This window comes from Saccostrea cucullata, unplaced genomic scaffold (genome assembly GCF_032062105.1).
Source record: "Saccostrea cucullata isolate Sc308-1 unplaced genomic scaffold, CSIRO_AGI_Scuc_v1 ctg167, whole genome shotgun sequence".
NCBI lineage: Eukaryota > Metazoa > Mollusca > Bivalvia > Ostreida > Ostreidae > Saccostrea > Saccostrea cuccullata.
Window position 1 is genome coordinate 677424 of NW_026939192.1, and position 25278 is coordinate 702701.

Genomic DNA, 25278 nt, shown 5'->3' on the forward strand with positions numbered 1-25278 from the left:
TTCTCATTTTCAATCTAAAGGACTAGTTTAGTCTTGACAATAATAGAGTGACGTCACAATTCGCCATATTGCGCTGCAGCCAAAACACAAAGAAAACACAAACGGAAAGTTGGTATTTCTTTGTCTCCTCGTGAACAGATTATCATAAAAGTACATCGATCTGAACTCAAAGATATGGCACAAAGTCCCATTGGTGGGGCAGTAAAAGCTTTACAGCTTGAACTGAAAAAAATCCGCGAGGAACCAGTGGAGGGGTTTCGTGTGAACTTGATGAATGATGACAGTTTGTTCGAGTGGGAAGTGGCAATTTTCGGACCTCCTGGTACTATGTACGAGGGTGGATACTTTAAGGTGTGTAACAAATCAATAGGTTATAAAGAAAAAATATCATTTTCTTGAAATCAATGTTGAAATAGAACAAAGCAAAGAAGGTTGGCAACCAAGATTATACTGTTTCTATAAATAGTGAAAAGTGCAGTGTGAATCAGAGGAAGTGTCTGTTAACTTTGTGAAATCTTTGTTACGTATACACAACTGTTTTTATGATAGATATTAGGTCTTTTTATGCTTTAGATATTTTTAATAATTTTCCTAGACCTACATTAGACTGAAATTTGACAGCAAATGGGCAATACCCAGATATCCAAAAATAAAAATATCATAATGATGTCACAATGATATCATTTATACACCAATGACTAATTTCATTTGAAATTAACATGATGTAATGGTGTAAGAGAAATCTCACAATTGAAAGAAGAGGAAGAAATGATCAGAGAAGTTCCAGTATAAACAAGATAAATAGAATTGATCATCTATACAAGCACAAGCATGTCTAATAACTCTTTCTCCTACCTAATTATATTGAAAACTATTAGCTGCAGATCTGTACTGGAGCTTTCCGAAAATATATATTGAAGGACCGGAGAGCTGTAGTGCCAACTATTAAGAAAACTGTGTATTTATTGCACACAAAAAAGTGTCCTGTTTCCCGATTTATTTCTCCATGTTTTAAAAACAGTCATCTCACAATATTACTACATGTAACCATGTCTTTTTAACATTATTTCACTGTTTCCATAACAAAACATTCCTTATGATTGTTGTTGATGGCCCTGCGACCTCCTGGCCCTGAAATTGAGATCATCGAAAATTTCATTTATTTATAATACTGCCATTTTGGTTTGCAAGATAATTTGTCCCAACGTGCTTCTTGCAGATGTCATCTTCAAGAGTACTTAATAAAAAAATAATGTATTACCAGTATTAGATATCTTAGACTAGCTTTTTTGCAATTGAGGTAAGACTTTGGAAGAATTAATCAAGAACCAAGCACAACTTTTTGTGGGCAATAAACATAATTACAGTTTTTTCAATGGGTGACACTGTTGCTCTCCAGTCTGTCAATATATTTTTTTGGAGAGTGACAGTTCTGCAGCTAGAAAACTCTTAATTTCTTTGAGCATGCTAAAGGTTCTTTTTTTTTCAACATCTTTTGAAAACTTAACTACCTTTTCCCAAAAAGCATACAATCAAAGAATTAAACACATACTGTATAGTCATAAAAATGCTGCAATTTGTAGGATAAGATTTCATTGTACCCTATATTAAAGAGGAGGATATTAATTTTGGTCAGTCTGTCGGTCCATCTGTCCTTTGGTCAGTCTTTCCGTCCCTGTCTGTCAGTATTTTTGTCTGTAATACTTTTGTTTCCGCATGATACATGTATCTCAAGAAGCCTTTTAGCTTTTTCAATGAAATTTAACACAACTCCCTACGGCTTTAGGAAGATCCCAATGTTTTTGTTTCTGTCTGTTTCTGTTTTAATACTTTGTTTCCACACAACTTCTGAGTGCTTTTGCAATAACATTTTATGTCACAACTCCCAATGGCCTAAGAAAGACCCCTCAAATTGTTCTTGAGGTCAAAAGGTCAAGGTCAAAAATGCATTCTTTCTGGGTGTGTGTAAAACTTTCATTTCCCATGCTATATCCGTAGTAGCTTTTGAGTTTTTGCAATTAATTTTTAAACAATAACTCCCCAAAGCCCCATCTGCCCTTAGTAAAGTTCCCCCTAGACACCCCCCCCTCTCCCCTGATCCGAGCATGCTCTTCTTTTTTCCTTCAGCAGGACACAGATTCTCTGAATTAGCTTGTTGATCTATATTTCTTATACAAAGTATATTTTTTTTGCAAAATCACTCTTAATATTGTCACACTGTGTTTATAGGTATAAATTTTACTAATGTGTGTATTGTTACCTTTACTTTTAGGCCCACATGAAGTTTCCTCAGGATTATCCATACAATCCCCCAAGTGTGAAGTTTATCTCCAAGATGTGGCATCCTAATGTGTATGAGGTAACATTTCTTGTTTCATTCTCAGGACATTTAATATTAGATTGATTGATTGTACAGCAAAACTCAGTTATAACGAAGTCGCTGGAAACTTTGTAATTACTTCGCTATATCCATAATTCGTTTAACCGTATAGAAAATTCATTAGATTTATATAGCTGGGGATCCAAAATGACTTCGCTATATCCATGAATTCGCAATATCCGTGTTCATACTAAACAAGTTTTACTGTATGTTTTTGTATGTTCCGTTTGAGAATTTTTCACACATATTCAGATGTCGCTATATACCGATAGAGGGCTACAAATTTAGACCTTTACTTGGCACTCAGGGCTAATTGAGCTGTAAGGGTTCTTCATTTTGCCAATGCCTACTGTGACACGGGGCATAGTCTTTTAAATTCTCTTCTGAAAGACCCAAAACATCTCTTCAGTGTATCGAATGCGTGATGAAGGAACAGTCCTACTAATTATTTATCGACTAAGGTCAGTAGTGGCCATGATTCAAACATTTTAGTTTTCTTTATGCATTTTTTACAGTCACTCCAATTCCAAATTTAAAAAAAAACTTGATCATCACAATCTCATTGATACATGTACACTGTAATACATGTACTATCCTTTTGAATAATATTGTAAATTTCTTATTTTTTGCAAGTACTTATTATCGCAAAATGGATCTTTAACGTTATATCACAAGAATAATTATTGGTGAATGAATGGTTGATCAAGAGAATTTACATGCACCATAAAAATAAAAGCAAGTAATTTTATTTCTCGAGTGATGCTTCCCGCGAAATTATGCGATAATTAATTTCTTGCATTTAATTAGGAATCTACAGTATATTGTTTTTCTTGTTTCAGAATGGAGATGTATGTATATCTATATTACATCCACCTGTAGATGACCCACAAAGTGGTGAACTTCCTTCAGAGAGATGGAACCCCACACAGAATGTCAGGTAGACCTCTCTCTCTTGCAAGTCACTTTTTGGTTTGCAAAGGAAACATTCCTGTGGAATGGAAGATAGTTCATCTGTCTTGTTATTTGCAATGGCTGTTTTGTTTGACATCTATGACCATTGTCATCCTATTTCAAATAATTCACACAAGATAATTAGCTGCAGATCTGTAGCTCGCTGGTCTGAAAATATTTGGATGGATGACCAGAGAGCTACCCATTGAAAAAAGTGTATATTGTGCACAAAAAAGTGTGCTGTTTCTTGATTTTTTTTCACCGTATACATGTATTTCAAATTATTACTAACCGTGTGTTTCTTTTTTTACTACTTCGAATACAAAACTGCATTTACAAGACTAACAAGTCATGCACAAAGCTCTGGACTGAATTCTCTTGCCACCTAATATGGCATTACATGTATAAATAGGGGAAATTTTTGATGGTCTAAATTTCAGCCCCATACATGTAGGAGCTATAAACAATGGTTTGGGGAAATGTTTTGTTCAGGAAGTATTAAAAATATATGCTAGCTAGAAACAGTTGAATTTTGAGATGGCAGCATAGATAAATGGAGAAATAAATCAAGAAACAGCACACTTTTGTGTGTGCAATAAATGTACACTTTTTTCAATGGGTAGCAGAGTAGCTCTCTGATCACCCATCCGAATTTTTTTAGACCAGCGAGTTACAGATCTGCAGCGTACAAGATAGCTAACAAGATACCATGTTAAAATCTAATTTAAATTTCTAGTGTAGATACATGTTAAAGTTTTGATACAGAAGTAGACTTTTAAAATAAGCTTTGTCATATTATCCTTCTGATCTATTATAAATGCCATTCAATTTCACTTTTAAATAAATCAAAAGTAGGTTATTTTAACATGTAGAATCTCTCTTGGAATTAAGATTATTCATGACTTCTGACCTTACTATTAGTAAAGGTAAAACATTAGGTCTCCCAGTGACCTTGTAGGACTATATTTTCTATTTTCACAAACATTAAATTCACCTTTGTGTAGCTTTGCAAATCATGAGTATTGTCTATTAAAAGCAGTTGTTTTGTGAAACTGATAAATACTGCTCTCAACTGAGGAATCCTGTATTAAAAAATCATCTATTAATAAAGAGTTTTTTAGTACCCATAAATATATATTACATTATTTTCAGAACAATCCTGTTAAGTATAATTTCCCTGTTAAATGAGCCCAACACATTTTCCCCTGCCAACGTGGATGCCTCTGTCATGTACAGGAAGTGGAAAGATTCTAAAGGGAAAGACAAAGAATATGAAAATATAATCAGGTGAACAACAATTCAAACGTGTTTAAAAATTGATTCTTGTATAGACACTGTAGTTTAGGGAATTATTCAAAGGATACATGTAATCTCTACTGCAAGTAAAAGTATTTTTTTTCCATTTCGATAGAAAAAATGGGAATTATCAATCAAATCATCAAATGAACTTTTTTACACCATTAACTACACATGTATTTCAATAATGATCAATAATAGAAGATGGAACTTTTAAATTAATATTCATATTTACAGAAAACAAGTTCAGGCCACTAAGGAAGATGCGGAGCGTGACGGAGTGAATGTCCCCACCACGTTACAGGAATATTGTGTTTCAATCAAACCCCAGACCTCCCACAACAGTGTGGATGATACAGACTTTTACGATGAGGACTACGACTTGGATGATGATGAAGAGGAAGACAACTATTATGATGATGAGGATGATGATGATTCTGGAAACGGTGGTGAAGAATCCTGATGCCTGTTGTTGTTTTTTATTTTATTTTTGATTGTGCAAAAAAGCCCAAAAAGTCAGAAATGGGAAGTTGAAGCTCAGTGTTTAACACAACAGATTTGTTGTATCTGTTATTCTTTCCAGGTTTTTTCATAATCATCCACTAATGCATTTAGAGGGTGAAGAGGTTTAATCTTTTTAAAATACATATTCAGTCTGAACTCTCTTAACTACCACAACTATCCAATTAAGAAGTGGAGTAATTGATTACGTATTGTCATCTGGATACACTTTTGTTAAAACTGAAAAAGATGTTATTGATATGAAATGTTGAATATTTAAACATAATCACAATATTTGGTGCTAGACTGTTTATCTGGGTAGATTATATTGATAAAATATTGATTTCAGATTATCATTATGATAGTAAAAGATGATCAAAGTTTCTTAGGAGGTGTTTACTCAAAAATTAAATTAATGAACAATGATTTGTACACGATGAGAAACCAAGTTCTGATTTGTTCACAATGTCCCACTACCTTAACATTTATTTACATGTATTTCATAAGATCCTAAGTATTGTTGAAAAAAGATAATCTTTTCTTTTTCCTTCCATTATAAAAATTAATATTCCAAGAATTCAAGGGTTATTAACCTAGAGTAAGTAATAGTTAATGCTTTTTAAACCAATCAGAACTCAAAATAGATTAATTCTAGCAGTAAGGGGAGTTTCTTATGCAATGCTGATGCACAGTAAATCAGACTTAAAGCAAAGTGCCAGAGAATAATTTTGATTTGTTGAAAATTGTAATTTAGTCATTCTTTCTAATAAGATCAAATTTTGTCATTCTTTCTGATAAGATCAACTTTCTAAAATTATTGAAAATGAAAATCATTTTTGCTGTAAGGGTGAATTCAGTGTAGGTGTCTTTGCTGTAAAATACTTTGGTAATATAGCAGTCAAGGCTGTACCTATGGTAAACTCTTGTTCTCATGTCAGTCAAAATGATTACCGTCTTGTGGAACCTTACCAAAATTTGATGATTGTCCTTTGCATTATTTTTGTCAGTTGGCATAAAAGCCTGTTGTTTGATTACAACATGTGTATGCTATCTGCTTAGCAGTGTTAGTTCATTTTTGACATTTGATATCAAATGAAGCCATTTCTTACAAGATTTGGTATGCATAGTGACATTATTTTTTGTTTCATTTCATTTATTTTTTTTTTTATATGGAGACAAAAGATTGTCAGTGAATGGATGTAAACATTATTTGGCTGGTTTTAATGTGTGTTTATCTCCCGTAGATAGAGATCTCACAACTTAAGTTTATAATGCTGTGGGAACACAAGTTTCGTTTTCTGAGAGAAATCTTTGGTGTGCACATCGTTTTGGAACCGGTAATAATATTGCAAAGCATGCTGAGAGACATACATGTAAATGGAAACAATATTTGCTAAACTGGGAATACATTATTATGAAGTTTGGTAGTCATTGTTTTGGTCTTGTATTACCAACAAATGGAAAAGCAAAATATTTTTGATAATATTCGAATGTGACAAAAAAACTCCTATTTCCCTTGTAGTCTGCATTTGTATGAAAGTTCGCATGTTTACACATTATAAAATATTTTAATAATTTAGTTATGAAGTGTGTGGTGCTTGTCCATTTTAACCAATACACATCATGGGTACATGTTGAATTGTAAGTTTGTTAATATTTAGATGTTGTTGTTCACATAACTGTGTTTATTTTTTATGTTCATTATGGTTATTGTGTAAAGAGTTCTTATTTATGAATATATAAAGTGATTCTATTATGATTTGTGTAGAAGCTTTCATTTGTAAAAATAATGGACAAATTTTTCAGTTGAAAATTTTGTTTAACTCCTAGAAGTGAATGATAAAGAGTTTCAGTTCTTATTTTTAAATGAGGGGCTAGAATCAGGACTGTTGCATTATATGTAAAACTGAATTTTTGTATTGATCAGTATTTGGCATTTTTTGTTGACTTCAATAATTCTTTTAGTTTCCTACATGTAGTATGTCCTAACTATGATATGTCGTCAAGTTATGTGGACAATTGTCAGAAGAATACTTGAAATATATATTTTATTAAATCAAAGTTCCTTAACCATGGAATGGCTAAAATGTTGTTGATACAGTGTCATTAATGAAGTGATATGATAAATAACATTATATTGTGTTTACACATTCCTCTGTCATATTTGGGAAATGCAAGAGCAATCTGTGCAATTTAAATGTGTAAATGATGAAGGTTCTGTTTTGATGTGATTGTCAAATCAATTTATCTTCAGATAATAAATTATCAAATGCTAAAAAATGTCTATTTTGATGTATTATTAAAAAAGGAGATAATTTATTGGCCACCGATGTTATACTGTATAATCTGCAGTTGGGACTGATTAGGCTTATTAAATAAGGAAGAAGGCCTAGTTTATTTTTAAAAAGTGTAAGGTGTTCCAGCCCAGGTTATGCCAGTATAACTTGACAAGATATTAATCCCCCCTTATTGTTTAATTTTTATTTATAATGTGTATTATGAGTAAAATAATGATATAAGAAAATATCTCCAGTAAAATTTGCCTACGAATTGAAAATATTTTAAAATTACCCTCAAGATAATTGTTATGTTTTTAGAGGTACATTGTAAGTCGTGATGTATTCAACACAAGTCATAATAATAGAAAATATTTTTTATCCAATGAAATGTCTTCAGACAAATACAAATTACACACATTACTTATTAGCTCACCAGACCTTAAAATAAGTTTTCATATCTCTCAATTACATCTTGTTTTTATTTGGTCCTGTGTCTTTTTTAATGCCCCCCTCCTCCTTGAAATGACGGGCATATAATGGTTCATGTACATATATCTAAAAAAAAAAATAAGAATGTTATGTCATAAAAATAAGATATAGGGGGTCTTTGCTCCTAACTTTGGTATCCCAAAAAGTGTTAATGTATGAGAAAATTACTCTTTTTTGCCCTGTTAAGTATATATTTCATTGGCAAATAATCAATCTTGATTTTGTATATATTTTAATGTTAGTAGGAATATCGAGGAATGAGATTTAATGTTTCATCATCATGTTTGTCACACTAGAGGTTTTTTTCTCGTCGTGTCCACCCATCCTCTTTCAGTGTGAAAAATAGTTAACATTAGTATTAAAAATGTCTATCGGCATTTGACTTTATGATAGAATGTATTTAAGGAATCACTGTCTAGTTAGGAGGGTATCAGGGCATCAACAATAGTGGGAAACATGGGATAATTTGCATTACGGGCGAAGCCCGTTATGCTTAAATTATCCCATGTTTCCCACTATTGTTGATGTCCCTGACATACCCTCCTAACTAGACAGTGATTCCTTATATTTCCATTTCATTGTGAAATAAAATTGTAGATTTAGACTTTAAAAATGTAGATAAATAGATTTAAATCACATGATGACTTCCATGCCAATTTCAATAGTCCTCGCCAACCGACGTCAAACACAAAGGCAGCCGCACGAGATTTACATGCATATTTGGCCACCTTAGCGTCAGACACAGAGACAGATGCGCACGAGAATTGCATGCGTATTAGGCCTCCTTAGCTCCCGACCTATCGACCTGCCTAATTTACATTCCGGCAGAATTATCTAGAAATAAACTACCCCTAACTTTCAAAGAGTTATCACAGAGAAAAAAATTAGAAATGGAAATATTTGTTGATAAGGTCATTGTATCGACCATAGAATTTGACTGTAAAGAAGACTGTTGATATTTTTGTTTCACTGAATTGATCTTGGTATTGAATCAAGTGGGAGATATAAAACCATGTAGAAAAAAAATTCCTACTGTATCCCCACTCTCTCCAGAAGTACCGATTGGAATACACACTTAAACTGACACAATGGCAGTAATTTTTACTGTTAGTTTCATCTTTTCTGGCCCACGCAGTAGTTCTTGAATTCGCAGATTATAATGGAATTTTCCAATCTATTTATGAAGCTAAAGGAAACTTTTTAACCTGAGTTTCCGATAACGTACACCTGTCAAAAACCGCGAAGTATCCGGCAACATCAACCGAGTTGACGATAACATGTTCTCAACTAACGAGACATTTTAAAAGACTGTTTACTAACCCTTAATTTGGATTTTTAATCTCAGTTTGCTGATCTAAAGGTATCTAATTGTCTGTAGAATAAGTAGATCAGTTTGTTTAATAGAATAAACTAATTTTGAATTCTACAGAAGTTAAAATGTGATGACATAGTCCGAAATATTTGTAAAATATCATTTGAAAGAGCTGTAGATCTTTTGAAAGAGAGTGATTTGGTTTGTGCTTCCTGCTGCTGAAAGTATAATCAATTATCTGTCATAGATCACAAACTTTATTTGCTGAAATACAAATTTATCGTAGATATATGAAATTTAAAATTACCCACATTTTCTAAACAATGCTTTTCTTGCACCGAGTGTCCGATAACAACCGAGTTGCCGATAACGCGTTGAGCAGTGTGATAGTAAAGTTGTGTATTATATTTATAAACAGATCACTGAGTAAGGGGGTCAAAGGCTGGTGAAGGTCTCGAAGGGTGTAACTGATGTCACTAAGTTACACTATCAAAACTTCGAGTTAATGCCTACCGTCTCAAACAGGTTCTGCCAGCAAGTCACATGTCACACCTCCCCGTGGTGGCCCTGGAAATGCTTTCAGTAGCTGAGTGACAGTGGCAAAAGGCGAGTCTCCAGCGCCTTTAAATAACTGGAACCTGTGACTAGGGGAAGGAAAACCCCAAAAGAAAACCACCGGCCCTCCGGGTCCAGGGGGTTGTGCGCAGGGTTAGTAACCCTACCATGTAAGACAAACAACGCCACAGAAACGCAAGCAAGATTTAATCAAGACTTCTCAAATTCTGGAAGAGAAGGTTCTCCAATAGGAAGACGAAGGACGCCATGTGGTGAAAGCCAAAGACAGAAGGAAACTACAAGGCCGAAAACCCTTCTCGGACCCAGAATTATCAATGTAGGAACTTGGAATGTAAGAACCATGTACGAAGCAGGCAAAACAGCGCAAATTGCAGCAGAGATGAGAAACTACAATCTTACACTGCTTGGCATAAGTGAGACAAGATGGATTCAATCAGGACAGTGCAGACTTACTACAGGTGAATTACTCCTCTATTCTGGACATGAAGAAGAAAATTCACCGCATTCTCAAGGAGTGGCCATCATGCTATCCAAAACAGCAAGGGAAGCATTAATAGGTTGGGAAGCACATGGCCCAAGGATCATAAAGGCATCATTTAAAACAAAACATAAACGGATTGTCACATTAAAATCTCCTAATCGAACACGCAAGTAATTTGTAGTCACCTGTGGGGAGCCTCCATTTTTCACTGGGTTTATTTAATCCCGTTTTATACCTCAAATCACTGGACCTTTAAAATATTGGTAAGCCCTTGCTTCAGTTTGGACACGGCAGTCCAGATAGAAGGACGTTTTCAAAAAACTTCTAACATCGAATTAATTTGTCTAATACACATGGCAGACCACTGAGGGTATTTCAACCCAACCCTTATTTAGAATTTATGGTATGGTCCTGCTTCTCTGAGGTAAGCCTTATTTGCGTTTGTTTTTATTATTTTATAAGTTGTAAATATCTAAAAACACCCAGACACGGAATTTCTAACATATGCAACTTTAAGCTATTCCATTTCATATTTTTAAGTTCTGTTATTTATAGTTACATTGTATTCGAAACTGTTTGAGTCTTAATTGTACGGTGGATTGTTTGTGTCTTTATTTGTCGGTTCGATGTTCTATAATAACTGTTCTGAAGTATAGCAATTATTGCATTGTACATATTGCACTGTAACGTTTCACAGCGTAAATTATATGTCTATATTATTCTGTGTATGATATTTAATAGGTCTCATAGATCATTCCTGTAAAGTTGTGTAGAGATGGCGGCCCGTACCAGTCACATCTCATAGTCTTGAACGCAAGACGGACGTGTAACCTCCTCGGCACTGGAGAGGGGGAGTGTAATCTCTTCGCACTGGAGAGGGGTGTCTGAGCCTCCTTAGCGGCAAGAGACAGTAGTGTATCCCAAACACCGTTTGGAACCATAGACTACCGACTTTCGAGGGACACGGACGACCACACACCAAAGCAGTTTATTTTGTTGTATAATATTTTGTTAATTAGAATGTAAAGTTTAAATGTAGAAAAGATTTTCTGTTATTTATCAAAGAGGAGTTTGGATCACTATTCTCTACGCAAGGTCATTATTTGACACGGATCAACACAAATATTATACAATGCTATGCTCCAACAAACGATGCAGAGGAAGAAGCAAAGGATGAGTTCTACAACAGACTCCAAAGCGTTATTGACACTTGTAAAGAAAGAGATGTTACCATCATGATGGGAGACCTTAATGCCAAAATTGGAAATCATAACACCAGATATAGTGAGATAATGGGACAACATGGACTGGGCCAAATGAATGAAAATGGTGAAAGATTGGCAAACTTATGTGCATTTAACAAATTAGTTATTGGTGGCACCTTATTCCAACACAAAAGAGTCCACAAAGCCACCTGGGTATCACCAGACCAAATAACGGAAAATCAGATAGACCATATATGCATCAATAAGAAATTTAGAAGATCTTTGCAGGATACCAGAGTCAAACGAGCAGCAGACGTAGCCTCAGATCACCATCTACTGACAGGTAGTATCAAACTAAAGCTCAAGAAAATGAAAACAGAAGGAAACTCTCAGAGAATCAGATATAACACCAGGTTTCTCCAAGATACTCAAATCTTACAGGAGTACAAGATTGCGGTGAAAAACAAATACCAAGCCCTACAAGAAATTGGTGAACCAACAACAGTTGAAGAGCATTGGAAAGGGATAAAAGAAAGCATCACAACAAGCTGCCATGAAATACTTGGAGTGAAAAGGTACCATCATAAAGACTGGATTACAAATGACACGATTAAAAAAGTACAGGAAAGGAAGGACAAGAAGGCTGTGGTCAATTCAAGCAGAACAAGAGCTGAAAAAACAAAAGCACAAAAAGAGTATGCAGAGGCCAACAAGAGAACAAAACAAAGTATTAAAGCTGACAAAAGAAAGTACATCGAGGAAATGGCAACAGAAGCAGAACAAGCTGCAAAAGCAGGAAATATGAAAGATCTGTATGACATAACAAAGAAGCTAGCTGGGAAGCAAAGTAAACAAGAAAGGCCAGTGAAAGACAAAGCAGGGAAACAACTAGAAGGGGATGAAGAACAAAGAAGGAGATGGAAAGAACATTTTGAAGAACTTTGAATAGGCCACTCCCACCCAATCCTCCTAACATTACACCAGCAGATGAAGACCTAGACATAGACTGGGGACCTCCTACTAAGGAGGAAATCAAAATAGCCCTAAAACATCTGAGGAATGGCAAGTCAGCAGGGCCAGATAACATCCCGGCAGAGGCACTTAAAGCTGATTTTGACAACTCAGCCAACATACTCCATCCACTTTTCCTGAGTATATGGGAGACAGAAACAATCCCAGAAGAATGGAAAGAAGGATACTTAATCAAGCTGCCAAAAAAAGGAGACCTCAGCAACTGTGCCAACTATAGAGGAATAACACTGTTGGATGTTCCTGGGAAGGTATTCAACAGGATCATACTAAACAGGATGAAAGAAGAAGTGGAAGTTACGCGACCAACAAGCTGGCTTTCGTAAAAATAGATCTTATACGGACCAGACAGCAACGTTGCGTATAATCATCGAGCAATGTGAAGAATGGAACTCCTCGCTCTATATAGGCTTCATAGATTACGAGAAAGCCTTTGACAGTGTTGACAGGGAGACAATATGGAAACATTACGGAGTTCCTTGTAAACTGGTGAATATCATTCGCAACTCATATGAACACCTGACATGCAGGGTCATACATGGAGGACAACTGACAGAACCATTTGAAGTAAAAACAGGAGTTCGTCAGGGATGCCTTTTGTCACCCTTTCTGTTTCTTCTTACAATAGACTGGATAATGAAATCATCCACAGACAATAGAAGAAATGGATTACAGTGGACACCATGGTCACAACTAGATGACCTCGACTTTGCGGATGACCTAGCACTCCTATCACATACTCAGACACAAATGCAGGAGAAAATTACAACAGTGGCAGAAACATCAGCACAGATAGGACTCAACATCAACATCACAAAAACAAAGATCCTAAGAGCAAACACATCATCACATGCTCCATTAAATATAGAAGGTCAGGACATAGAGGAAGTTGAACATTTCACGTGCCTTGGCAGTGTAGTGGACCAACAAGGAGGAACAGAAGCTGATATAAAGGCAAGAATAGGAAAGGCAAGAGTAGCATTCCTGCAACTTGGAAATATCTGGAAGTCCAAGGGAATAACAACACGCACTAAAGTTAGGATTTTTAACACCAATGTCAAGGCCGTGCTTCTACATGGTTCCGAGACATGGAGGATGACTGTTGCCACAATAAACAGGATCCAGACATTTGTCAACTCTTGTCTGAGATGCATCCTCCAGATTAGATGGCCCGACAAAATAAGTAACATCAATCTGTGGCAAAGAACCAACCAAGCCCCAATAGAAACTGAAATAATACAGAGAAGATGGAGGTGGATAGGGCATACACTACGCAAGCCACATAAGAACATCACAAGGCAAGCCCTATCCTGGAACCCCCAAGGAAAACGTAAGAGAGGGAGGCCAAAGAACACCTGGCGGAGAGACTTGGAGGCAGACGTCAAGAGAATGGGGAAGAACTGGAAGGAGGTAGAAAATATTGCCCAGGATAGAGGGTCCTGGAGGAATCTTGTTAGCGGCCTATGCCCCAAAAGGGGTAGCAGGCATTAACAAAAACAAACAACTGAGTAAGAGTTCATTCATCATTTGTATTTGGAGAGTATTGGCTCTATATCACATATAGGTATGATGTATATATTTTGAATATTGTCCATATAATGATATTATTCTGAAAGAGTTCAATATAATTTGATCTTATTGTTTCATCCATAAATTCCAGAGTGTTTATACTTTGTACAGATTATTGATTAAGAAAGACAACTCTTAATGTTTTATCTGTGAGCACAATTAAAGGGCAATAACTCTTATTTTGACCGTGCTATCTGGCAAGTGATCTATATGTATGTGTTGTTATCAAATATTTATGATTGTTTATATATATTTCAGAGCTGTGATAATACTGATTGAATACACTTATCCATATCGACAACATGGTGTTTGTGTTCATTTACTTATAAAACGAACCCATTTCATAAATATAAAAATAAAGTGTTTATCCTTTACAAAAAGTATCACCTTTCTGTTGTACGCATGAAAATACAAATAACTTTTCAAAGTATAATGTAAAAAAAAATAATATTAAAATAAAGAAACATCGACTTTTTTTTGAGTTTCTTTTCCTCGTTTTCTTGCGAAACGAAACCATGAACATTTTTGTAAAACTTGATGCATTCAGGCTTGACTGAACTTTAGACATTTTGCAAGGTGTGTGTAAATGTTTTAAATTTGATTCTAAATATTTCAGTTCGCTCTCCTAAATTCTATGCAATTTTTATCCCCCGTCATCATGTTTAATTAATTAATCGCAATAATCCCGACATCTTAGCTTTAAACCAATTGTATACAACTCTGAGGATTATAGATTGACACAAACTGATAGGTTGACAAGTCACGCCTCACATGACAGTACAGGAAGTATATATTTTTGTAAATAGATAAATGATATTTTCATTACCTAATAGATATCAAAAGGATCTAGGTGATTTTTTTAAGTAACATACCGAAAGGTGAGACTTTTTCTACCATTCTCCAAGTCAAATTCGTATCAATAATTACAGATTTCATTTCGAGGAATTTATTTAGGTTCAGTGCATTTTAGACCCCCACCCCGCAAGCACACATTGCATTTTTCATTACAAAATTTTACGCATATCTCCATCATTACTCTCTCTCTCTCTCTCTCTCTCTCTCTCTCTCACTCTCTCTCGTGATAAATTAAGTGACTTAATCGTTTGGCTTTTTTTAAAAGATTGAATTATGCCAACTTCACACTTTCAGATGTAGTAATATGACTGGTGATTTTGTTTTCAGTGTTACATGGATTTTTTGAAACATAGGTTTTCCCATAACTCAAGTTTTGTTTTGATGATAGCGATTTTAAAATAGAAATATCATAGCATATTTTATTTTTAAATTTCCTAAATTGATTTTTATTTTAGCTTTATTTTACTTGGAAATCAACTTTCTCTTTCTCTTTGTTGTAAACTATGTAATTACAATTTCTGAAAATGATTTGTTACTTTCACGGGAACAAATATACTGTAAATGCATTTTGTTGATAATAATTTAATTTTACTTGTAACACGTCATTTGATTGGATAAAAAGATTTTATCCATTTTATATAACATAACTTGCCCACGTCACAATGAGTTACGTCAAAAAACGTATAACTTCGCTTGCCGTTACTTTTAAAATTTAATCAATGTGAAGCCTAATTCTGGGGGGAAAATGCCTCATTGTCTGCACTGAAATTAAATTATAAGGAATGAAGCTTATTTCAACTTATACGATATAACAAAACTTGGGACAGTTAACGCTTTTTTATAAACCGCTTCGCGGTTTATAAAGCGTAAACTGCCCTAAGTTATGTTATATCGTATAATATAAGTTGAAATAAGCTTCATTCCTTAATTGTTTTAATATTTGGCGTAAAAATTTTTTCCAACAACTTCAGTAATTATGTTCAATCTAATTTAAATCAAAGTTCTTAGATCCGCGCAATACACTCCAACTTACGCAAACCACATATGGGTGAATCAAAGAAGACTCATTTTATTCAGATTTGTATAGAAAAAATTAGAGATATTAATATTTTATTTCCAATCAAGGGCTCCCAGAGAGGCATAAAAAACAAATGCAGTATGTACTGTATAAGTAAAATACATATGAAGCAAGTTGCTGTGCTTTACAATTTCATATTAAATGATTAGAGAGGTAGTTTCCAAGTTGAAGTAAAACATTCATAGGTTAGGCTAATAGGCCTACTTAAGCGTGTTTTTCTGTCTTTCTGTCTATCTAGCACTACCAGTTTCTTAATCAAACATTCATGTCCTGGCCCATACTCTCGAGTCCTTCACTGTTCATATAGCTACAAAGCTACAGCAAGGGCACAGGATTTTTAGCTCACCTGAGCCAAAGGCTCAAGTGAGCTTTTCTGATCAAAATTTGTCCGTTGTCTGTCGTTGTTGTTGTTGTCGTCGTTGTTGGCGTTGTAAACTTTTCACATTTTCATCTTCTTTTCAAGAACCACTGGGCCAATTTCAACCAAACTTGCTATAAAGTATACTTGGGTAAAGGGGATTAAAGTTTGTTCAAATGAAGGGCCATGCCGCCCTTTTCAATGGGGAGATAATTATGAATTAGAGAAAAATTAATGGCATTTTTAAAAAATCTTCTTCTCAACAACCACTGGGCCAGGAAAGATGAAACTCATATGAAATCATCCTCAGGTAGTGTAGATTCAATTTTATTCAAATCATGACCCCCGGGGGTAGGGTGGGGCCAAAATGGCCGGTCAAAGTTTTACATAGGAATATATTGGAAAAATCTTTAAAAATTTTCACCTCAAGAACCATTGAGACAGGAAAGATGAAACTCATGTGGAATCATCTTCAGGTAGTGTAGATTCAAATTTGTTCAAATGATGACCCCCGGGGGTAGGGTGGGGCCAAAATAGCCGGTCAAAGTTTTACATAGGAATATATAGGGAAAATATTTAAAAATCTTCTTCTCAAGAACCATTGAGACAGGAAAGGTGAAACTCATGTGGAATCATCTTCAGGTAGTGTAGATTCAAATTTGTTCAAATGATGACCCCCGGGGGTAGGGTGGGGCCAAAATGGCCGGTCAAAGTTTTACATAGGAATATATAGGAAAATCTTTAAAAATCTTCTTCTCAAGAACCATTGAGACAGGAAAGATGAAACTCAGGTGAATTCATCCTCAGGTAGTGTAGATTCAAATTTATTCAAATGATGACCCCCGGGGGTTGGATGGGGCCAAAATGGCCGGTCAAAGATTTACATAGGAATATATAGGGAAAATCTTTAAAAATCTTCTTCTCAACAACCACTGGGCCAGGAAAGATGAAACTCATGTGGAATCATCCTCAGGTAGTGTAGATTCAAGTTTGTTCAAATCATGACCCCCGGGGGTAGGGTGGGGCCAAATGGCCGGTCAAAGTTTTACATAGGAATATATAGGAAAAATCTAAAATTCTTTTCAAGTACTTCAAAGCCATGCTTAGTGATATTCATAGGGAATCATCCTCATGTAGTGTAGATTCCAGCTTGTTCAAACCATGACCCCCTGGGTGGTAAAATTCAAGCCCCCCCCCCTTCACCTCAGTAAACTTTCAGTTCTGATATGTGCATTTTCCTAGCAAGTTGCTCAGGTGAGCGATGTGGCCCCTGGGCCTCTTGTTTTTTATTGCTGAAGCAGCTTAGATCATGCGAAGTAGGTAGGACCATTCTATCTGAGGTCTCTTTTCAGTCATGTTAGTTTTTTTTTACAGTGACCTTGATCTTTGATATATGATATAATGTCAACTGATTTCCTGACACTCATGAAGTCATGGGCATCAACTTTAATCATTCCCCAATCAAGCCAACAATTTATCAGGTCATGGATTATTAAAATTAAATTGAAGTTATAGAAGTTTAACAATCAAACCAAAATCAAAATTACATAGTATTCTGAGCTGTGAATGGAGGTTTCAATTGCCTTTTACCATATGATTAAAAGAGTCAGGTATATTTGACAATATACTAATATTTACTATGAGTTATTAAAACTGATATTAAACTGAAATATGTTTCACCTTTCAAATACATTTTTGATTTTTCCCTGCCAATTAAGGTTGAGGTGACCATGGGAATTAAAGGATTAAAGACTTTAATTGAACAAAATCAGGATCTTTTTCTGAAACCATACAAGTTGCAACAGAGTGATCTCGTCATAGATGGGCCAAACATTTTGCATTATCTATTCGAAACAAATACAGATTTGGAGAATATGTATGGTGGAGACTACAACAAATTCGCAACAGTAATTCGCAACTTCTTTGGGTCTCTTACTAGTTGTGGAGTTCGCCCAACTGTTGTGATGGACGGCGGGCATGCGGTAGATGAAAGCAAATTAAGAACAAGGATAAAAAGAGCTGAGCAACGACTTCAAAGGGTATTTTCCATTTGTCGAAGTAGGGGTAATAATGGATCAGCTCATTCTCAAAAAAGGCGCTTCATTCCCAAAACCCTTCCAATTTTAGGATACAGTCTGTTTATAGAAGTATTAAGCGACATGGGTATTGAAGTTCACACATGCCCATTTGAGGCCGACAAAGAAATAGCAGTCATTGCCAATAAAAAGGGATGTCCTGTTCTTTCCTACGATTCAGATTTCTATGTTATGCACATTACCGGAGGATTTCTTCCCATTAACTATCTTGGGATGAGGGGCAGAGAAAAAAATGATGAAGATCCCTTTTCAGCAAAAATTTACCGAGTAGAAAACTTTATTTCTAAATTCCCTAATCTTGGTGAGGATGTTTTCCCACTTCTAATTGCTCTTTTTGGAAATGACTATACACACAAGAAAGATGTCTCACCATTTTTAGAATCAATCTCCACACCAAACGATGCTCCAACTCATAATTTGACGGTAGCAAATGGAGACCAAATGAAAATAATACAATGGCTCTTGCAAGTGGAATCTTTTGAAGCTGCAAAGATGCAGATGGCTAGACAACTTGGGGAAAGAGAATCTTGACAGGATCCTTAAAATTATTGCGATGAATTACTCTCCTGACAAACCAACTCCACCTTGTCCCGTTCCTTTGCCAGAATGGTTTAAACTGGATCACGAGAAAAGTCTCATACCTAGTATTTTTATGACAATAATCACGTCACAGAGAATATTTCTGTCATGCCAGCCTGAAGATTTTGAGAAACCATCCTCTTACCAATGCTCCCAATCTTTGAGACAAATTCTATACAGTATTTTGTTGAAAGATAGTGGAGAAACCACAGTAGAGGAGTTTGATAGAAAAGCAGGTATCTCAGACTCAGTTTTCTCTCAACGCGGAAATCCATGTATAATACCTGAAAAAGTTAAAGTATGCGATAAAATTGAAGTGCCTGGTTTAGTTGAGATTGAGGCTAAAACTGTTCACGACAGGAAAAAAATATTTGAAGCTGCTTTACAGTTTGACACATTTGATGCAACTGATATTTCTTGAGATTGAACATCGCATCAATAACCCTACAAGACCACGGAATACCAATACAATAGGTAAAGCAGTATCTGGAATTGATTCACAGGTTTTGCAAAATATCCATGAGAAGCTATCTCCATATTGCGCAGCAGATACTAGTCCAACAAAGAACACTAGATTAGACCTAGTACACGCTTTTGCACAATTTCAGACTTGTGCAATTTCTGCTCTTGATCTAAATTCAATTCTAAGATTTCCATTTCCAAGTTTTCATGTTGAGTATCTATTTTTTGGCAAATTTCTGCATGATTTCTGCGTAGCCATTGAAAAGAAGCCATGCAGAGCTCGAGATGAATTTATTTTAGGTCTTCTAGAAGCTAAAAACGATCTCTCAGATTTGTACAAAAATATTATTAAAAAAATACGTGAAACAAAACAACCCTCTTGAGCAGAGTTGTTTTATGATTCAAACACTTTTGAATGAAAGAGTATTACATTATCTTCGTTGGTTGGTTACTTGCACCTAATGCTTTAAATGCATGTATTATCTATCTAAAGGAGGACATTTCATCTTGAATTAAATTTAATAAAATTCATTATATTTGATTAAAAAAAAAATCTTGTATTAATACTGTATTAATTGATATTAACCATTTGTTTACACTTTAATGTCGTGTTTCATGTTTTGAATCATGCAGTTTCAGTATACCATCTCGTTCAGGCAGTATGGAAGCCCTTCATAGTTGAATGAATTTTGTAATCTTAACTCTTTATTCTTGGAAAGTCATAAAATATGAAAATCTCTCAGATTTGTACAAAAATATTCAAATATAAAAGACAACATTTTTTTTTCATCTGACACCGAATACATGTACTTGGTCTTTGTATAATATAAAAGATTGTTCTTTTAATCTTGCGCCCTATATTTAGCAGTCCTTTAACTATACGGGCGATAAAATGATCTTGTCTGCAAATAGTATATAAGACCGCGGAACATTAACTGGCAAAATTGGAAATATACAGCTTACGTCATTTCTATCTGTTACAATCTTTAAATGAAACGTACAATGTATGGGGAAAACATCGGATTGAAATTGCAGATCGAAATTCATTTCATATCTGAGCTGTTTTCAAGGCAAAGAGTACTGTATTCCAAAAATCAACTAATTTCAATTCCCAAATACATTTGTTTGAAGTTCACATTAATGTGAGTTTTATTTAATGTTTTGCAAAAGATCATGCAAAGTTTCAGGAGATATTTAATTCTAGAAAGGGGTAAAAATTGGCAGTTGGGGGAAGCCCTTCATAGTTGACAATATAATTTTGTAATCTTAACTATTTATTCTTGCAAAGTCATGGAAATATGATATGAAAAATCATTAGCCCCCCCCCCCCCCCCCCAACAACAACACATATACATATATTTACCAAACCGAAATGAAATATTGATTAAATATATTTACTTAAAATATAAAAAAAAATTCAAACTGTCAAAATTGAAATTTTTTCTTCTGGGACAAACCGAAAACATGTACTTGGTCTTTGTATAATATAAAAGATTGTTCTTTTAATCTTGCGCCCTATATTTAGCAGTCCTTTAACTATACGGACGATAAAATGATCTTGTCTGCAAATATTATATATCTTTAAGTCGAATTTTGACTGATGTTTTTATACAAATTGTGTGGTCATATTTTTCACACTGGATATTCCACAATTTTGTATATTTGCCCGGTCATGACATGTACTACACAGGGGTGTGACCAGTTGGAAAAGTCAAAAAAGTTGTTTGATTCAAAATGTAAATTAAATGTTAAAATTTCAATAATTTTTTTTCAATCAACGTTTGAAACATCATAGCTTACCATACTTCGAAGGGAAAATTATCAGATTTTAAATATATATTTTAAGAAAACTGAAAGAAAACTGCCAATCATGAATTTATAATGTAAATAAATGATTGACAAATATATATTCTAGAATAAAAACTACAGACATCGATCTTAGACATTCGGGAAAAAAGTGCATGTTTTAAACAATGGACCTTTGCAGTATATGATGAAATTGATATTAACCTTTAACATTAGCCAGAAATTATATTGAAAATAAACAACAATTTTTTTCTCCTTTTCTTCACACTGCATTGAAAAAAGTGAATAGTGAGGCAATAATAACTGAAAAAAAATTATCACTTTTGTAAAAAAAAAAAAAAAAAATGTACATCTTTGCCAAGAAAAACCACAATCATGTCCATTTAAACAATACAAATACATGTATATCAGGGACAGAGCAAACACGGGCCTCTAAAACATTAAAGGTGGGATCATGAAGGAGTGAACATCCCGTGTCATAATCGAGAAATAGCGGGAAAATCCGTATATAATTTCTTGTGTAAATAATGGCTTAGCAATTAGAATGACAAACGTATATCACCGTTTGACTTAATGATAGAGTGTTTTTGTATTTGCAAATATTGTTGTTTTTTTGTGATTGATTAAATTGAAACTAAAAACATTAACCCTTATCCTGCTAATCGCGACTCTGAGTCGCGCTGGCTTATCAGATCTGCTGCTGCGGATCGCGACCTCAGGTCGTTTTGAGGGGTTTCCTCATCTGATGCTTGTTTACCTGCTATTTTTAGCAGAGCATCCCATGTCAATGAATAAAACAAGTATAAATATAAGCCAATGGTTTAGAATTTGTAAAAATATACACCAATCAGAAAGATTCATATACATAATCACCATCCAAAATAGATGGAACTCCAGAACAAAGAAATATTCCAAAACAAATCTGCATGGATTTATCCACCTTTGTTAGAAAGGACATAAGTTTATACACTAAAAGGAACATATTTAAGCTACTATCTAAAGGTATAATAATGATATTTAATGTATCATTATAATTAATATTTATAGCGTTTAAATAGTTATTCGGACTTATAATCCATTATCCTTACTGTTAAGTATAAATCGACATAAATGCAATAAATTGTAGGAATATAGAAATAAAATTTATATGAATAGAAAGCTCTTTCTTTTCTTTATATTTTACACACAACTTATGTGTTGATTGCATCAAAGATAAGGATGCTATAAGCTGATAAGTAAAGGAAGTATGCATCTACTGCGATATCTGTTTACACTTAACTTTCACCGCAGCAGTGGAACTGATAAGCCAAAACTTTGGCCGCAGGATAAGGGTTAATAAAGATGAATATGATATGTATTATAATATAGATTAGCAATAAACTTATTGTTTCGTAAGTTGGACGTCTTTATCATGTTTTAAATACAAAGAGAGTCAAGAAAGTTGGAGGCATGCATGTTTCTGAATATTAAGATAACCCTTTACTTTTCTCTATCAACAAGCTGCAGGGTCGTAAATACAAGTGTACTTTTCAAGTGATTTATATCTTTCAGATTATTAATGCATATGTTAAGAAAAAATAGGAACGAGGTAATCAACCAAAAAATTGAAGAAAACCTAAAACAGATAATAAAACGTCTAAAATAATTATATTGCTTGTCAAGATGTTATTTAGTATATGATATCATATCATGCCTTAAAGTCCTGCTTCTTTGATACATGTATGAAAAGTTATATTTTCCCAATCATTCACCCCTGTAGCTTATATCTGTTCCTAATGTGTAGAGTCAAAAGGTTAAATGAAGGAAACGATTGCTGAATAGTTTAATATTTTTTTATTGCTCCTAGCCACGTGCTGCTTTCAAATGACGTCATGCATTTGGAAAAATTTTGATTACTTTAATATTTACCTTTTTTTTTTTACCTATTCTTGAGGTTAAAGCCAAAATGTTAAAAAACATATAAATTTAGTGATCAAAGTGCATATCTTGGAGAGCATAGTTTTATAGCATTCAATGGCCTCATATTGAACGTTACCTACAAAAATGTATTACACCAGCATCATTTTATCGGGAAAATCCTATTTTGACTGTCGATATCAGAGCCCCAAGACACTAAATTCATAGATTGATTAGAGAACTTTTGTGAATGATACATTAATTTACATCATATTAAGTGCATAGTCATAGCGATGGTAGGGGATTCTTTTAAGGAATCACTGTCTAGTTATTATAGTATACCAGGGCATCAACGATAGTGGGAAACATGGGAAAATTTGCATAACGGGCGAATCCCGTTATGCATAAATTATCCCATGTTTCCCACTATCGTCGATGTCCCTGGCATACTATACGAACTAAACAGTGAATCCTTATATTTCCATTTCATTGTGAAATAAAATTGTAGATTAATATTTTTAAAAATGTAAACATAGATTTAAATTACACGAGGACTTCATTGCCAATTTTCCATAGACCTCGTCCACTGACGTCAAATACAAAGGCAGCCGCACGAGATTTTCATGCATATTTTGCATCCTTAGCGTCAGATACAGAGACAGATGCGCACGAGATTTGTATGCATATTAGGCCTCCCTAGCTTCTGATCTTTCGACCTGCCTAATCTACGGCAGATTTATCAAGAAATTAATTTCGCTTAGTTTCAAAGAGTTATCACAGAGACAAAAATAAGAAAGGGAAATACAAGGGCTGTTCAATAAATAATGTCCTCGGTGCTCGGAAAGAAGCAAAAGACGCTTTTCAATGATTTAGTCTTAATGATTTTACTTATTAATCTCTTTTAATTAAAACACTTGTCCATATTCTTTTATCCTATTTCAGATTGTTTTTATAATTCATTTTTGGGTATGACCCTTCGTATACTGGAAAATGGCAGATCTTATGATTTCCTGGACTTGTTTCTTCCTTCTGAAAGGTTTTTCTTTCAAGTTTGGAAAATGAAACAAGTGAAAAGGTCAAAGATCTGGCGAATATTGTTAATGTGAAAAAACATTAACTTTCTGTTTATCCCGAAAACCCCTTTACTCTTCAGGGCGTGTGAGTTTTGACGATGTCATGAAGAAATTTAATGTAGTGGGTTCCTGATTCTGGGCTCTTCCTCTGACAAACCTTTCGATTTTTCTGCAAAAATATTGCATTCTAGACTCCTCCAGAAATTAAACTGTCTCATTGAATACGAATTTGAACAACAATACCACTAATATATAAGAAAATTGCATATAAATCTGTCTTTTTGCTCTTGCATTTCTTTGCTCTTATCAGACTTTCGCTGTTTTTATCAAGTACATCTTATGGTAAATTTTGATTTGAGGGTTTTAAGCAATAGATTCATGTTTCATTATCTGTTTGAATATCAAACAAACGTGGATAACTACAATTACTGATATTTTAAAATAATTGTTAAGACATTCGTACACGCTGTCGTTTTCATTTATTTTTCAAAATATAGGGTGACCTTTGAGTACCAAGCTTTTTTTTTTTTTTACCGTTAAACGTTTCTTAAAAACAGTGTAAACTACTCCCGGTATGATGCCTATCAAATCTGCTATGTGTCTTAAAGTAAATCATACATCATCAAATATTATTTATTGAAATTTGGCAAACAGTACATGAGTTGTTATAATTTTTGTTGGCAAGGACGGTACCCATTTTTGATGCCCATTATATAATTTTTTTATCACTGAAATCCACATGCTCATTTGTCTATAAAACAGACATTGGTTGCTGTAAATGTCACATATTTCAGTGAATATTTCTTTGGGATTTTTAACAAGTTTTACAGCAGCTTTAATGAAGCTTTTATTTTCACTCTTATTTACTGATTCTTATCCATTCATTTATAATGCAGTGTCTCGAATAGCCCTTGTTTCCCGGCTTCTCACGAATAAACTATGTGATAAAAAGTGGTCACATAAACTGTTTTAAATTCATTAAAGATCAATAATGAGAGAAAGTCAAG

At 34.3% G+C, this 25278-nt stretch overlaps 1 protein-coding gene and 1 pseudogene across 1 annotated transcript; both read left to right on the top strand.

Annotated features, from left to right (window-relative positions):
* Window positions 1–34: 34 nt before the first annotated feature.
* Window positions 35–7408, top strand: LOC134252542 (ubiquitin-conjugating enzyme E2 R2-like). The gene is made up of 5 exons (XM_062735049.1): window positions 35–351; window positions 2273–2359; window positions 3220–3317; window positions 4484–4618; window positions 4865–7408. Exons 1-5 carry the CDS (start codon window positions 175–177, stop codon window positions 5088–5090), a joined length of 723 nt encoding a protein of 240 aa, XP_062591033.1. The 5' UTR covers window positions 35–174; the 3' UTR covers window positions 5091–7408.
* A 7423-nt stretch (window positions 7409–14831) lies between these two features.
* LOC134252520 (protein asteroid homolog 1-like) lies at window positions 14832–19455 on the top strand (annotated as a pseudogene).
* Window positions 19456–25278: the final 5823 nt, after the last annotated feature.